The following is a 14236-nucleotide window of genomic DNA, read 5'->3' on the forward strand; positions in this document are numbered from 1 at the left end:
GTGGGATCTCGTGAGCTGGCTCCCGGCACCTCCTCCCCTTCCCTACCACCAAGCAGGACCTCCCTCCTTTCATTAAGGGTGAATATTGAGGACCAAGAAAGTAGTGTGTGTTTTTGCACTTCAGGCTGTTATAATCAGAGAAATGCAAAGCCTGTCTGGATACAATCCACACACATTTTCTGAGGATCTGCTATGGGTCAGCTGTTACCTAGGTGGCATGGAAGATACACAGGAGCATGAGGAGCTCCATGTTTCCGGTCAGCTTAGTGTGGCCAGGGAGGCAAAGTGCATATACACAAGAAAAACTAATGCAAACACTTGGTCTGAATCTCAGTACAAAAAATGTCATAAGGGCATGCATTAATAATTGCCAAATGAAGGTGGGTACTCCCAGAGGGGGCTCTGGAAGGGGCTTCAGGGATCAACCTCCCCTTCATTTTACAGGTTGGGGGGTGGGGTGGGGGGATCTAAGGCTCATAAAGACTAAGTGATTTACTCAAAGTTGTACAGCATTCAAATGACAAGTCTTGCTGAAACCCACATGTTGGCTCTTTTAAATGAGCGTGAAGGAGGGAGCAAGTGCTTCACGCTGGAGTTGTGAGGAAAGTCCTCTTCAGGTGGGAGAGATGGTGTGTCTTCTCTTTGATGGGAGACAGCAGGACCAGAGAGAAGCTGTGGTGTGTCTGCCCACAGGGCACACTGCTCTAGGGCTGCAGGAAGCACTGCTGCACTTGAGTGTGTGTGTGTGTCCTCTGTGAGCCCCAGGAACAGGTGGAGTGGGGAGGAGGGAGAGGAAAGAAATGGCTGCGTCTCTTGTGTTTGCTAATGAGAGTCCACTTCCTGCTTCTGAGTGAGAAAGAGCCAATCACAAGTACCTCACTGGGGAGGCTTAGAGATTCTAGGCTCTGGGACACTTTCTCAGAGTATCTTAAAGCTATGGAGCGACCTGGTGGCCAACTCAAACCTCTGGCACCTCTGCAACCACGTTAAAGTAAAAGAAGAGAGAATGAGCTGGGATTTCACTTCTGAAATCAATGATCCCAACACAGAGGAAGAAGTCCCAGGGAGTGGGTTTAAATGCTTCAGGGCAGGTTTTCTATGTCCCAGAAAATCTCTTTTGGCCTGGATAACCCATGGGAAACAAACGGGCTTTTAAAAATGAGGCAGATGTATGATGTGCTGCTGTTAAGAATAATGCGGTATTTCTCTGTCCAGACGGAGTATATTTTAATTAAGTAATTCGTTCATTTATTTGCTTATTCATTTAGCCATACCTTCATCCCATTTCTTTATTCTTTTTGTATTTATTCATTTATTGAATAACTGATATGCACCAGATACTGCACTAAGAGCTTGGTATCCATATTGACACCCCAAAAGGTAAGTTTTCATATCCCCAACTGAAAAATTTTAAAAACTGAGAATCAAAGAGGTAAAACAACTTTCCCAAGGTCAAGCAGCCAGCAAGTATTGTATCTGGAATTTGAACTCAAGGGTGACCATTTCCGAAACCTATGTTTTTAATAATCATAGGTATGTGCTGCCTCCAACAACCAGGGTTGATTAAATGTGCTAGACCCAGAGTCATATAACAAGTGAAAATCAACTTCAGTTGTAATAATGATAAAAATCATAATAATGGTCTTCTCTGTTTTGAACCTACTTAAGAGGACATTTAAAATGTTACCTGTGCATAATAACAGAGCTTGTACACAGCTGTTCTCAGAAACGTTGATCAGGACGGCAGATGTCAGCCACTTTTGGACTCTCTGAGGATGCTGGGTCTCCTTGTATTTCTCACATTCGCATGGCACCTCTAATTTTATGTGTTTGATTAATAGTACTGTAGTACCTACTGCCAAGGCAGTGCCTTCAGGAGATAGACAAGCACCACCCTATCCTGGAGTATCAGACCTCAAATTCCCTAGTTCATTGACTTGAGTAATAACAAGCCCTTCTCAAGTCCTCTTCCCTCTAAAGGCAGCTGCTAAGAGAAAACCTTTAATTTGTCTGGAAATGAGAGGTTTGTAGTTTGAAAACCTTGATATTAGCTAGAAATTTGATTTAAATAACTGGGATTCCTAGCTTGTGATATTAGATTATATAGTAACTCTTAACCAAGTAAAAAAAAAAGCAGAATGGATGCTTATGGTCTATATTGGCTTAGGAGAAGACATATTCATATTAACATCTAACTGTAGGAAGGAAGGAAGTTGGTAATTCCCCTGGCAACATTATTATTTAGTGATAAGAGGTCCCAATTTCTAAAGTCAGATCCTTAGTAAAAAGAATCAGGAAGAAAACAAAGTATCTGTTTGCTCATCTTTTTGACGTGACAAAAACCACTATAAGGTAAGAAAATCACTCTTCTAGAGTTCTGGATAGACAGCTCTTGCCCTGGAAACAGGGTGGATTTAGGGCAGTGTCCCCAACCTTCTTGGTACCAAGGACCAGTTTCGTGGAAGACAATTTTTCCATGGACCATGGGTGGGAGGATGGTTTTGAAATAATTCAATACATTACATTTATTATGCACTTTATTTCTGTTACTATTAGGTCAGCTCTGCCCCAGATCATCAGGCAGTAGATCCTAAAGGTTGAGGACCTTTGGTTTAGAGGATCCCAGTGGTGGCATTGAGACCAATTAGATAACGACTCTAAAAAGAAAGATGTTCCACTCGATTGAGGGTTATGCTTGAACTCGTGAACCCAAATATTCGTCCTTGTCTTTGCTTTCTCATGACCAACACTGGCGTTCAAGATGTGCTTTCTGGCTGAATCAAGCAGAAGTGTGTTTTGGGTGACCCCCTTGGGGAGCTTTGAGAGCAAATGCCAGCTGTCCTGCCTGAGACAGCTCCAGAATCAGGAGCTTACATCTGTATCAATTCTCATCCCCTCACTCCCGCTCGAAACGGTGACAATTTAGGGATGATAAAACGACGAGATCAGAACTGACAGTTGTATCTCCTCTGGTCACACGCAAGTGGCTTCAGAATTCCTTGCCTCCTACCAAGGGCACAGGCACAGTGACAGCTGTGACTGAATGAAGTTGACACATTGAGTTCAAAAATGCCTTCTGCCTAGCAGTGCCCTTCCTACAACTCCTTCATCTAGGAATAAAGTGGCACTGCAGTACAAATAATTTCCAATTATCCACTGCCCTAAGTTGATAGTTTGCAAAGTGTCCTTGCCCCAGCCCGGGCCCTGAGTCAGTGTTACCTGTGTCTCCCTCTTGCATATGGCATGTGAGGAAGAAGAAATCAAGCCCCTTCCCCCATCTAGAAAGGGCACTCGAGCAAGCCACCTGGAGAAGATCTCCTTAGCGTCTGTTCTGTAGGACAGGGAGGAGAGAATGATCCTGCCCTGTGTTTCTGGGCAGGTCTGTTGTGTGCACACACTGCCTGAAAGAACAAGGGCTAGGCCTTTCCAGATGTTTATTGAATGAAATGTAGCTGTACTTTCTAGGTTGCAGTGGGGAAACCGGGCAAACAGGCCTCACATGGAAGGGCCTCCCCTCTGTTTGTGATCCTGCCTGTTCCAGGGAGCTGCTGGGGCTCATGGTGCACTCCAAGCCATGGCCCTGAATCTGCCAGTTGCATTCTTTTTTGTTTTTAATTAATTTATTTTTAATTGTAGAAAAATTGCTTTACAATGTTACATTGGTTCTGCCACACAGCAGCATGAATCAGCCATACGTGTACGTATGTCCCCTCCCTCTTGAGACTCCTTCCCACCTCCCACCCATCCCACCCTTCTAGGTTGTCACAGAGCACCAGGCTGAGCTCCCTATGCTATATAGCAACATCCCACTAGCCATCTGTTTTACACATGTTAATGTATACATGTCAGTGTCACTCTGTTGATTTGACTCACCCTTTCCTTCCCCCTCTTTGTCCACAAGTCTGTTCTCTATGTTTGTGTCTCTATTCTTTCCCTGCATATAGGTTCGTCAGTACCATCTTTCTCGATTCCATATATATGCATTAATGCCGGAGTCCAGCTCCAGCAGGTCCAGGGGTTCCCTCAGGATGGACGGCGTCGGCGATGCGAATGAGAAGGCACAGCGAGTCTTAGCATTTTCCAAGTGTCTACTCACTTTATTGTTTTTTAAGACAGCTTTTATATTTTTAGTGGTATATAGAAACAAATGTAAAGCATAGAGTCATACCAATTCAGCTTAAGGGACATACCAACTTAGCTTAATGGGTATATCTTAATGGGCCTATCAAATTAGCTCAATGGGCCAACAGTTTCGACCCTCATCGAAGCCGTTTGCATGTCTTTAGTTACAAAAAGCCTCATTTTGTTTACATAATCTTCTGGCCTGGTGGCCTGCTAACACCTTGTGACTCCATTGATAAGGGTTGATCAGTCGGAACACTTTTGTATCGAGCGCATCAGGAAAGAATTTATCAACAGGAAGTTTTAAGGTAAAACCTGTTTTTGGTAATTTACTCCATGCCTTGAGCGTAACAGAAAAGAACGTGGTTCCATAAAGTCATAGAACAGCAAGCTGAAGTTCAGCTCTAAGTAAGAATCATCAGTTAAATCAACAATTGTCTTATTATTTGTATTAAAGCTAAACTTCTATTTATATAAATCTCTAACTATTATGCTTTCATTATATAGGCTAAATACGTTAAGAGTAAAAACATAGTGAGTAAATATAGATTAAGTAACAGTTTCACAAAGCAATATTTTTTTTATTTCCTAACAAGCCTTTTTTCCTGTGAAGGGTTTTGTGCCCATAGGGGCTTTCTGTGTGGAGGCTCTCAATGCTGTTTTATTACTACGGAGCAGTTATGCACATTAGCTCCAAAGGCACAGGTACATTTATTAAACAAACCAATATGTTAGCAAAAGGAATTTAGATCAGCATACTCTATATCCCAGATAATTTTATCTAGGGTGCTACCGTTCAGAGGCCTTGTTGATTTGAGGTTTCAGAATGATCTGTTTTAGAAGGGAATCAGGAAAGGCCTTTTGCCTAAGTCACAGAAAATAGGAAGAGGTTTATTATAGCAAGCGTCAGAAAGACAGATGTCATCTTTAAGGTGAGCGCTAAGGCAGCCTCTCGAGAATCCCTGAGGCCTGAGTTGCTCTGCTCATCAGTCCTTCTCCTCATGACTCTGTCATGGGTGGGGATCTCGTGAGCTGGCTCCCGGCACATTAATATACAATATTTGGGCTTCCTTGCTGGCTCAGATGGTAAAGAATCTGCCTGCAATGTGGGAGACTTGGGTTTGATCCCTGGATTGGAAAGATCCCCTGCAGAAGGGAATGGCAACCCACTCCAGTATTCTTGCCTGGAGAATCCCCATGAGCTGCCTGGCGTGCTGCAGTCCATGGGGTCGCAAAAAGTCAGACACAACTGAGCGACTAAGTACAGCGTATGATATTTGTTTTTCTGACTTACTTCCCTCTGTGCCAGTTGCATTCTTACACATTCCGTAATATAATTCCCTCTTCCTCTTTTTGTCTTCCCTCCTGCCCTCCCTCCTGGCCCTCTCCCTCCCCCTCACTCTTCTGTGGATCTTTAAGCTCTTTAAGGACAGAGCTGGGTTTTGTATACTACTGTGTCTCCAATGCTTAGGGCAATCCCTGACACACATTAGGTGCTTCATAAGTGTTTATTTGATAATAAAGACTTGTTTGGCAAATGGAAAAACTTAGAAAACAAAAGTTTTCTCCCCAGCTAGATTCCAAAGAGTTGTTATCATTTTTTAATGTGAAGGGTAGCAAATAATATTTCAATTCTCCCCTTTGTCTTAGAATCATACGGAAGAAAATTAAAGTCAATATAACGCTCCCCTTCCCTTCCTTGTGTTGGCTGACTCTGTGGCCCTGAGAGATCTGCTCTCCCTGCTCCCTGTGGTCTGTGGACAGAGGCTGGTGGTTCCTCTGGCTCTTACTGATTTCAGCAGGAGCTGGGAAGTTGTGAAGAGAAAGAAATGACGGTATTTATTTACACATCCTGGTTTTAACCCTGTCAGGCCACCGGCATAGCCCCTCTTACCTTACCTTTCACTGCGTATTTTAATTACTTGGATTAAATATTGAGAAACTAGTTAAAACATTGTGTTTTAAAAAGAACAACAACAGACTGTGAGAGTGTTACTCCTGACTTGTGTGTGAGAATGTGTGTGAGAATGTGTGTGAGAATGTGTATGTGCTTCTGCACATGTGTGACAGGGTAGTTTAGAATGCCTAGTTCGCTCTTCAATAAGCAACAGAGAAAGTATTTTTGTTTAAACACTAAAGTTAGCATAACAAGCCCCTTTATACTACATGCATTTTAGGAAATCTCTCATTGAAGGAAGTGATTTAAATGGAAAGTATCGTGAAATAATCATTAAGGAGGACATCTCTCAGCCACAAAGAATTGCTGTTCATCCAATGGCCAAGTAAGTAATTGTGACAATAAGGCCCTTTTTGCAGAGATCATAGAACACTTTACGTTTGATGTGCTAGTGTCCAAAATTTGTCTTAAGATCTCAGGTGATCAGTGGAATCAGAAACCAAGAAAATCCATGAGATTTGTTCAAATGTTTGGAAATTATATGGCTAGCATGACTTCCTCCTCCTTTTAATGTCTTTTGATTTGCTTTTTTTGTATAAAATTTTATTGTTTAGAAAACCCTTCATTTTAAGCAAATTCAATTTCTTTTTGAAAAGAAATGGGTTGTGATTCATTAATCAATGAGGCATAAGCCCACTACACTTTGTACTTTCTTTAAAAACTATACTATTCCCTGAGAGGATGATATTTGGATTACATGGCTTATGAATTCTCTTTAGAAAAATCATGAGTTGCAGTGATAGGTCATTCCTGGATTTAGACAAGAGGAAAGAGAAATTGTGAAAGATTAGAAGGCGCCAAGAGTCGGACACGACTGAGCAACCTCACTTTCACTTTTCCGTTTCATGCACTGGAGAAGGCAATGGCAACCCACTCCAGTATTCTTGCCTGGAGAATCCCAGGGATGGCAGAGCCTGGTGGGCTGCCATCTATGGGGTCGCACAGAATCGGACATGACTGAAGCGACTTAGCAGCAGCAGCAGAAGGCTCTACTTGTTAATTGTGAATTGGTGACAAATGTTGGTTTATGTTTAGAAAATTAAGAGAATAAACAATCCTTCCTAGTTAAAAACTGAAGATAAAAACCAACACTATTTTATCTATAATGAAAATGTTATAATGGTCTGTGGGAAATAATAAACCAATAGAAAATAGATCATTAATTTGGAGCTAGACATATGATTAGAACAGTGAAAAGATATTGAACCATATTGAACTCAGAAAACTCTCAGCACTTGACTCACAGAACTTAGAACTGACCAAGTTAACCAAGTTTGTCATATAAAACTGGATAATAGATAAATGTGCTCTTCCCTTTATGGTATAACTTTGCATAACCAGTGAATTTTACATATGTATAGCCAAGGGATAGACTAGCAAGATTCCATTGTCTTTTACAGTGTAAAATACTAATAAGAATATGCACTCACAAACTTTTGATGTATTTGTATATTTGTAATATACAATATACTACATTTTAAAAAACTAATTATTCTTCTTTATCTAATTATCAGAGCTTAAATTCAGCATTATCTGTCCAAGTTGTTGTACATAGAGAAGATAATTTTTTGATTTTGAACATTATTTGTCCAGCATACAGTGCTATGTTTTCTGTATTCCTTGGTGTACAACTTTAGTTTATCCTAAAGCGATTTGCATTGATGTTTTTAATAATAAAAGAGTAAAAGAATTTTTTTCCTTGCAAATTTTATTTGTTATATGTTTTCTTGATTAAAGGAGATTATTCTGGACTGATATGGGAATTAATCCACGAATTGAAAGTTCTTCTCTTCAAGGCAGTGGCCGACTAGTTATAGCTAGCTCAGATCTGGTCTGGCCCAGTGGAATAGCAATTGATTACTTAACTGACAAGTTGTATTGGTGCGATGCCAAGCAGTCTGTGATTGAAATGTCCAATCTGGATGGTTCAAAATGCCAAAGCCTTGCCCAGAAGGATGTAGGTAAGGCTTTGATTATATTTTTGCCAGTATGCATGCATGCATGCTAAGTCACTTCAGTTTTATCTGACTCTGCATCCCCATGGACTGTAACCCGCCAGACTCCTCTGTCCATGGGATTCTCCAGGCAAGAATACTGGAGTGGGTTGCCATGCCCTCCTCCAGGGGATTTTTCTGACCCAGGGATCGAACCTGTGTCTCCTGTGGCTTCTGCATTACAGGTGGATTCTTTACCACTGAGCAACCAGGGAAGCCCTGGTAAGGCTCTGAAATGGGTGATTTCTTTAACTTGATTGAGTGTTGATGAGTGTTAACACTCACACACACACTCACACACACACTCACACACACACTCACACACACACTCACACACACACTCACACACACAATCACATACACTCACGATCCTCTCCCCATACCCACATACATACCCTTAAACGCATGATGAGAAAGGAATAGAAACAAACAGGCTAAAAGATTTCTCCAGGGGCTTATAAGCTATGAAGATTATTTTAACATTGGAATATTAGATTAAAAAAAACAGTGCTGCATTATCATTTCTCTTTGCCAAGATTTCTTAAAAGCAGAATGAAAATATTAAACGTTTTAAAACTTTTTTAAGATTTTGTTCAGCTGTTATCATTTCTTATGTTTTATAAAATGTCATTTTCACAAGTGATAACATTCCCTTTAGCCATTCTGTGCAAAGATTAATAAATTTTCCCTTCTATTATATTTTCAGATTTTGCATAGGGTGTCATGTATTTTCATAAATAGTTTTGAAACATTGTAGATTATGCTATCTGTTAGAAGTACAGATGGTTATGAGATGATGTAACAGTGGGGGATTCACTTTGACAGTATTTGAACTGGACCATGTGGTAAATAAATGCTGATAAAACATTATCATTTGAAATAAGGCTGTAAAATTTGGTCTTTGTATGTTAGTCCTGCCAGAATATGTTAACTGAAATTCATTCTGAATGTACTGGAGAGCCATTGCATAATTCTTGAGCAGGAACTGTATCTGATAAAATTGGTATATCAGGATAGCCATTTAGGTAACAGTACAAGGGTTGGATTGGAATTTGGAGAGAAGGAAATGAGTTAGGAGGTTACAACAGTTGTTCAGTCAACAGTTAATAAAAGCCTGAACTAGAACATTGCCATTTAAAAGTAGAATGGAGGATTAGAGTATTAAAAAAAAACAACAACAACACTGTGAATGAAAAACAAGATTTAGTAACCGATTGGGTGTCAGAATAAAGGCCAGGGAGATGTTAAAGACGCTTCAGGAATTTAGAAACTGGTTGGTTGAGAAGATGAGAAAACATGGTCTCTCTCTTTTAGGAAAAAGCTAACAAAACTAATAATTTGTATAAGGTATTAATTTTGGCCTTTGATAATGAATTTCTAGATTTGCATTATACATTAAACAGATCAAGATAAATATAATTTAAAATTCTACCTGCTTCCAAGCTTCTTAAAAATTGACATACTTCACATGTATGTAATCATAGGCTTTATCATCCATGTGCCCAACAGATATTTATAGAATCTTGTAGGAAGTAGAGATAGAGTGGAGAGTACAATATGGTTCCTGTGAAGTCACTGAGTCTAGTAAGGAGATACACATTGTTAAAAAATGAATCTCCCAAATAAATGTAAAATTACAGCTTTGATATATAAAGGGATTTAAAATTCCTAACTAGAATGTAAAGACACCATATTCTAAGCCAAAACGTATAGCAGATATTTTATAAATAATTTGCATTGCTCTAATCTATGACCAATGCAACTTCCTATTAAACACATTCACAAATACAAATAATTTGGTATGAAAATGTCTAAATAACCATTCTCATCATTATAGTGCCACCTGCCGGTATATAAATGGTAGCATCTCAATGACCAATTCAGGGTTTTTCATTTAAAGATTGAAGGAATTCATTCTTAATTTAACGCACAATTGTGGCTCTCCTGTAAACAAAAAATAAGGAAGATTATATCTAGTTTGGGGTTTGCAATGAAAAACTATAGCTAATTCTGACACATACTACAACATAGGTGAACCTTGAGGTTGTTTATTTGCTAAGTTGTGTCCAACTCTTGCAACCCCATGGACTGTAGCCCGCTAGGCTCCTCTGCCCATGGGATTCTCCAGGCAAGAATACTGGAGTGGGCTGCCAGTCCTGGAGGATGTTTGGCTAAATGAAATAAGCCAGTTACAAACGACAAATATTGTTAACTTAAGGTATTTATTGAATAGAATAGTCACACTTACAGAAACAGAAAGTAATATAGGGTTTGCAAAGGACTGGCCGGGCAGGGACTGAGAAGTTGTTTAATGAGTATAGATTTTCAGTTTTGCAAGATAAAAAAAATTTTCTGGAAATTGGTTGTACAGCAATGTGAATGTAGTTTACACTACAGAAACTGGGTTAAGTCTCAGGCTTAGAGGGTAAATTTTGTGTTAGGTATTTTTTTTATCTCAGTAAGCAAAACAAAACAAAAGTTATGTAAAAAGTTCCCTTCCTGCATTAGTGGCTTTAATTTGGAACAAAGGCTAGATACCAAAATGAATCTTAAGGGCCCCCATCAATAAAGATGGGCAGAGACTCATTTCACCTGGACAAATAATTTGAGTTTGCTGCCACTAGAGGGAGACATTCATCCTAGTCCACCAAATCCGTTGCTCATTTGCAACAACGACTGGCCTGGGAAATGTGACTGTATGTGCAGTGATAAAAAGCTTCCAAACTTAGGGGTCCTTAGCCTTAGCCTCTAACCACTTGAGATGGATATTAAAACATCTCCCAGCTTACTAAACACTGGAATATCTTATCAGAGCAGTTTCAGTGGCATGGAGAGGTGGGTTTAGTTAAGGTAAGATGGGAAGAGTCCACTTGGGGGTTGATCAGAGCCATGAATATAGAAGCAGCAGATAATAAATGACTTCCAAAGAACTTGGCTGCAAAGGGTAGGAAAGAGATGAAAAGAAGAGAGGTCAAGGGGATGAGGGAATTAAGATAGGAGAGACCTGGAGATATTAATCAGCTAAAGGAAAGAAGCTGGAGAGACGAAGAGAATGAATAAATGAAAGGGGTAATTGACAGAACAAGGTCCTAGAGTAGGAAAGGAGGTAGGGGTTTAATGCATGGAAATGTGTTGGAGATGGGAATTTGAGGAGACTGTTATTCAGTTACCTTAGATTTTTAAAAATTTTTACAAAAACCTGTGAATTTAGTCTACTACTTATTACTGCCATTCAAAAGACAAGGAACTTAAAAAAAATTTTTTTAAAGAAAATAAAAATGCCTTATTACTTTATATTACTTTTTGTGAATCATATCTTCCCATTTCAGCTCCAGTTAAGAGTCAAACTACTGCTTACAATATTGCAAAGGGAAAGTTGGCTTCCAATTGGTACTCACTTAGCTTAAGAAGAATGTATTTTTACAGGGTAGGCAGATACATAGTCCTAACAGCAACTTGTTCTTTATTAAAAGGAGTGCCAATTCTAAATCACTACTGGTCATTATGGAAATCAGTTAAAAAAAAAAAAAGAAAAATTTCTGGAAAAAAAAAAGACAAGGAACCTAAGACAAAGAGGAGGAAAATAACTTACATAGTCAAGTTGTTTAGTCTGTAAATAGTGATAGAATCACTGAACACGGAAACATTCCTGCCCGGGTCTTCTCCTTCTTGGTGATATTATGTCAATCACCCACATTCTCTCACTCTCTGAATGGTGAGTGGCAACAGGCTTTGCTAGGACTTCATACCACCAGGCTCCCCTTCTAACAGGTTTCCTCATCACGTGGGTTCTCCTTGATGTAGGTGGCTCATTACATTGCTTAGCAGTTTATTAAAGAATTGATTTAGTGTAGGAATTGGGTATTCTTTGTCCTTTGAAAAATATTTCTGATAAAAGCAAGATGTTTGTAATGGGTTTGACTGCTTCCAGGTCACCCATTTGCTGTGGCTGTGTTTGAGGATCAAGCGTGGTTCTCCGATTGGGCTATGCCATAGGTAATAAAGATGAACAAGAGGACCGGCAAAAATAGCGTATGTCTCTGAGGCAGCATGCTGAAGCCCTCATCTCTGGTTGTAGTTCATCCATTGGCAAAACCAGGTACACTGGGCAGTCTTTCTTTGACTGTCATCTGCAACTATTTAAACTGCTTGATGGCAGGGAAGGGAGGGGGGTGTTGCAATTCTCACTAATTTGGGTAGATGTTAAGATTTCCTGAGACTTGAATTTTGTTTAAGTTAAGACAGTCTAGTAATGAATTTGGGCTTTATCCCTCCAAGCTCATCTTTTCTTCTCCTAATTAGCTTTTACTTACTTGCTCCTTTTCAAAGACCCAGATTAAAGGCACTAAGTCCAGGAGCAGGGTTGGGAGGGGGGAGCAGTTTAGAAACCTGCAGTGGAAGCTTCTACCTACATTGGGCTTTTTTTTCCCCACCTCCTGAGAATGCCAGTGAGGAAGCTTCAGCCAGGAGTAGGTAAAGCAAAATGGAAAAGCCACTTAGTTTTCCATTGTAACTCTTCTTTCTGAATCACCTTTTGTCAGTTTGGCTGGATGATGAATCAGGAAATAGGATTCCTATCTTCCCAAATAGCTTCTCTAACAAAAGTACTGGCTAAATTCAATAAATACTCATAAGGTAATAACTTTCTGAGCTTATCTGAGAACCAGTGGCTCTTTATAGGAACTCTCCTGAAATAGCTCTTGATATAAACTCCACTTAGATACAGTGTCTCTCCCTCAAGCTGTATGCTGTAGTTTGCATCAGCGGCAACCTTTTCATCTCCAAGCCCATCTGTGAATGCATGTCTTCTCCCTGCTAGGAGCAGATCCCTGCTTACATCAAAACGGAGGCTGTGAACATATTTGCAAAGAGAGGTTTGGAACAGCTCAGTGTTTGTGTCGTGAAGGTTTTGTGAAAGCTCCAGATGGAAAAACGTGTCTGGCTCTCAATGGCCATTGGATATTGGCAGATAATATGACAAACTGTGCAGCTGAATTATCTTACTTTGGCTCAGGAATATCATTCTATATCAATTCCTGTGCTTGTGCTGATTTTTAATATTTTGTGTTATTAAAAGCTCCCTTACTTTTAGGGATGCCAACTGTGTTTTCTCTCTCTCTCTCTCTCTGATGAGTTTGGGTTCCTCATTACAAATTAAATTCAATTGGCCTCCCTTCCCTGATGGTTCAGACTGTAGAAGACCCAGATTCAGTCCCTGGGTCTGCAAGATCCCTTGGAGTAGGAAATGGCACCCCACTCCAATATTCTTGCCTGGGAAATCCCAAGGACAGAGGAGCCTGGTGGGCTACAGTCCATGGGGTCACAAAGAATTGGACACGACTGAGCAGGTATGCACACACAACTTATTCTTAGAAAAAAACACCAGTATTTTACCAACTCAGGGAATATTCAAAGACATTTTGTCCAGAAGTTTTATGGCCTCTATTTTAAAGGCAGTCATATACAACTTCCCGGCCACATGACTGTCTTAATATGAAAAGAAAAGTCCTTTATAATAAATAAGTTGAGGATACCAAACAAGTGTAGGGAATCCAGCCTGACAAGTCTTGAGATCCATATTTTAAACAACTAAACATGACTTCGAGGAAGAATAGATCTGATATGACATGTAACCAGAGGTACTAATTTACATCACGTGAATGTGCATCCAGACAAGTAAGGTGTATTTGGATTCATCTCTTGACAGACATCTAATAAGAGAGAACCTAAATTTTATTTTAGATGTTTATAAAATTCATGTTTATCCAATAGACATGATATAAGTTAGGTGACAGATTGACAGCAAACGGATTAATTTATCCATGGACCAGAACTGGATATTTTGGATTTTCAGATCTATTAATTGTTGCCTTAGGATAACAATTCTCAATCTTTTTGATTTCAGGACCTTTTTACGCTTTTAAAATGATTGAAAAACTGAAGGTTTTTTTGCGTGGGTTTTATCTGTTAAGATTTATGACATTAGAAATTAAAACTAAAAATCTAATATCTATTAAAGTTACAGTAATCTATTATATGTGAATATGTTTTATGAAAAGGAAATCTCTATTTTTCAAAACAAAAATATGTAGTGAGAAGCATGGCATTGTTTTACATTTGTATTTTTAATGTCTGGCTTAGTAGAGGGCGGCCAGATCCTCCC

The 14236-nt window shown here is 39.6% G+C and overlaps 1 protein-coding gene across 1 annotated transcript in view; it reads left to right on the forward strand.

The window, feature by feature from the left end:
- EGF (epidermal growth factor) overlaps nt 1-14236 on the forward strand; it is a 95644-nt gene that overhangs the window by 53329 nt on the left and 28079 nt on the right. The window contains 4 exon segments of the mRNA XM_081516912.1: nt 6300-6404; nt 7817-8040; nt 12005-12172; nt 12893-13057. Coding sequence (XP_081373038.1) covers nt 6300-6404; nt 7817-8040; nt 12005-12172; nt 12893-13057 — 662 coding nt within the window.

Source organism: Giraffa tippelskirchi, chromosome 1 (genome assembly GCF_054371585.1).
Source record: "Giraffa tippelskirchi isolate mGirTip1 chromosome 1, T2T-mGirTip1v1.2.pri, whole genome shotgun sequence".
Classification (NCBI taxonomy): Eukaryota; Metazoa; Chordata; class Mammalia; order Artiodactyla; family Giraffidae; genus Giraffa; species Giraffa tippelskirchi.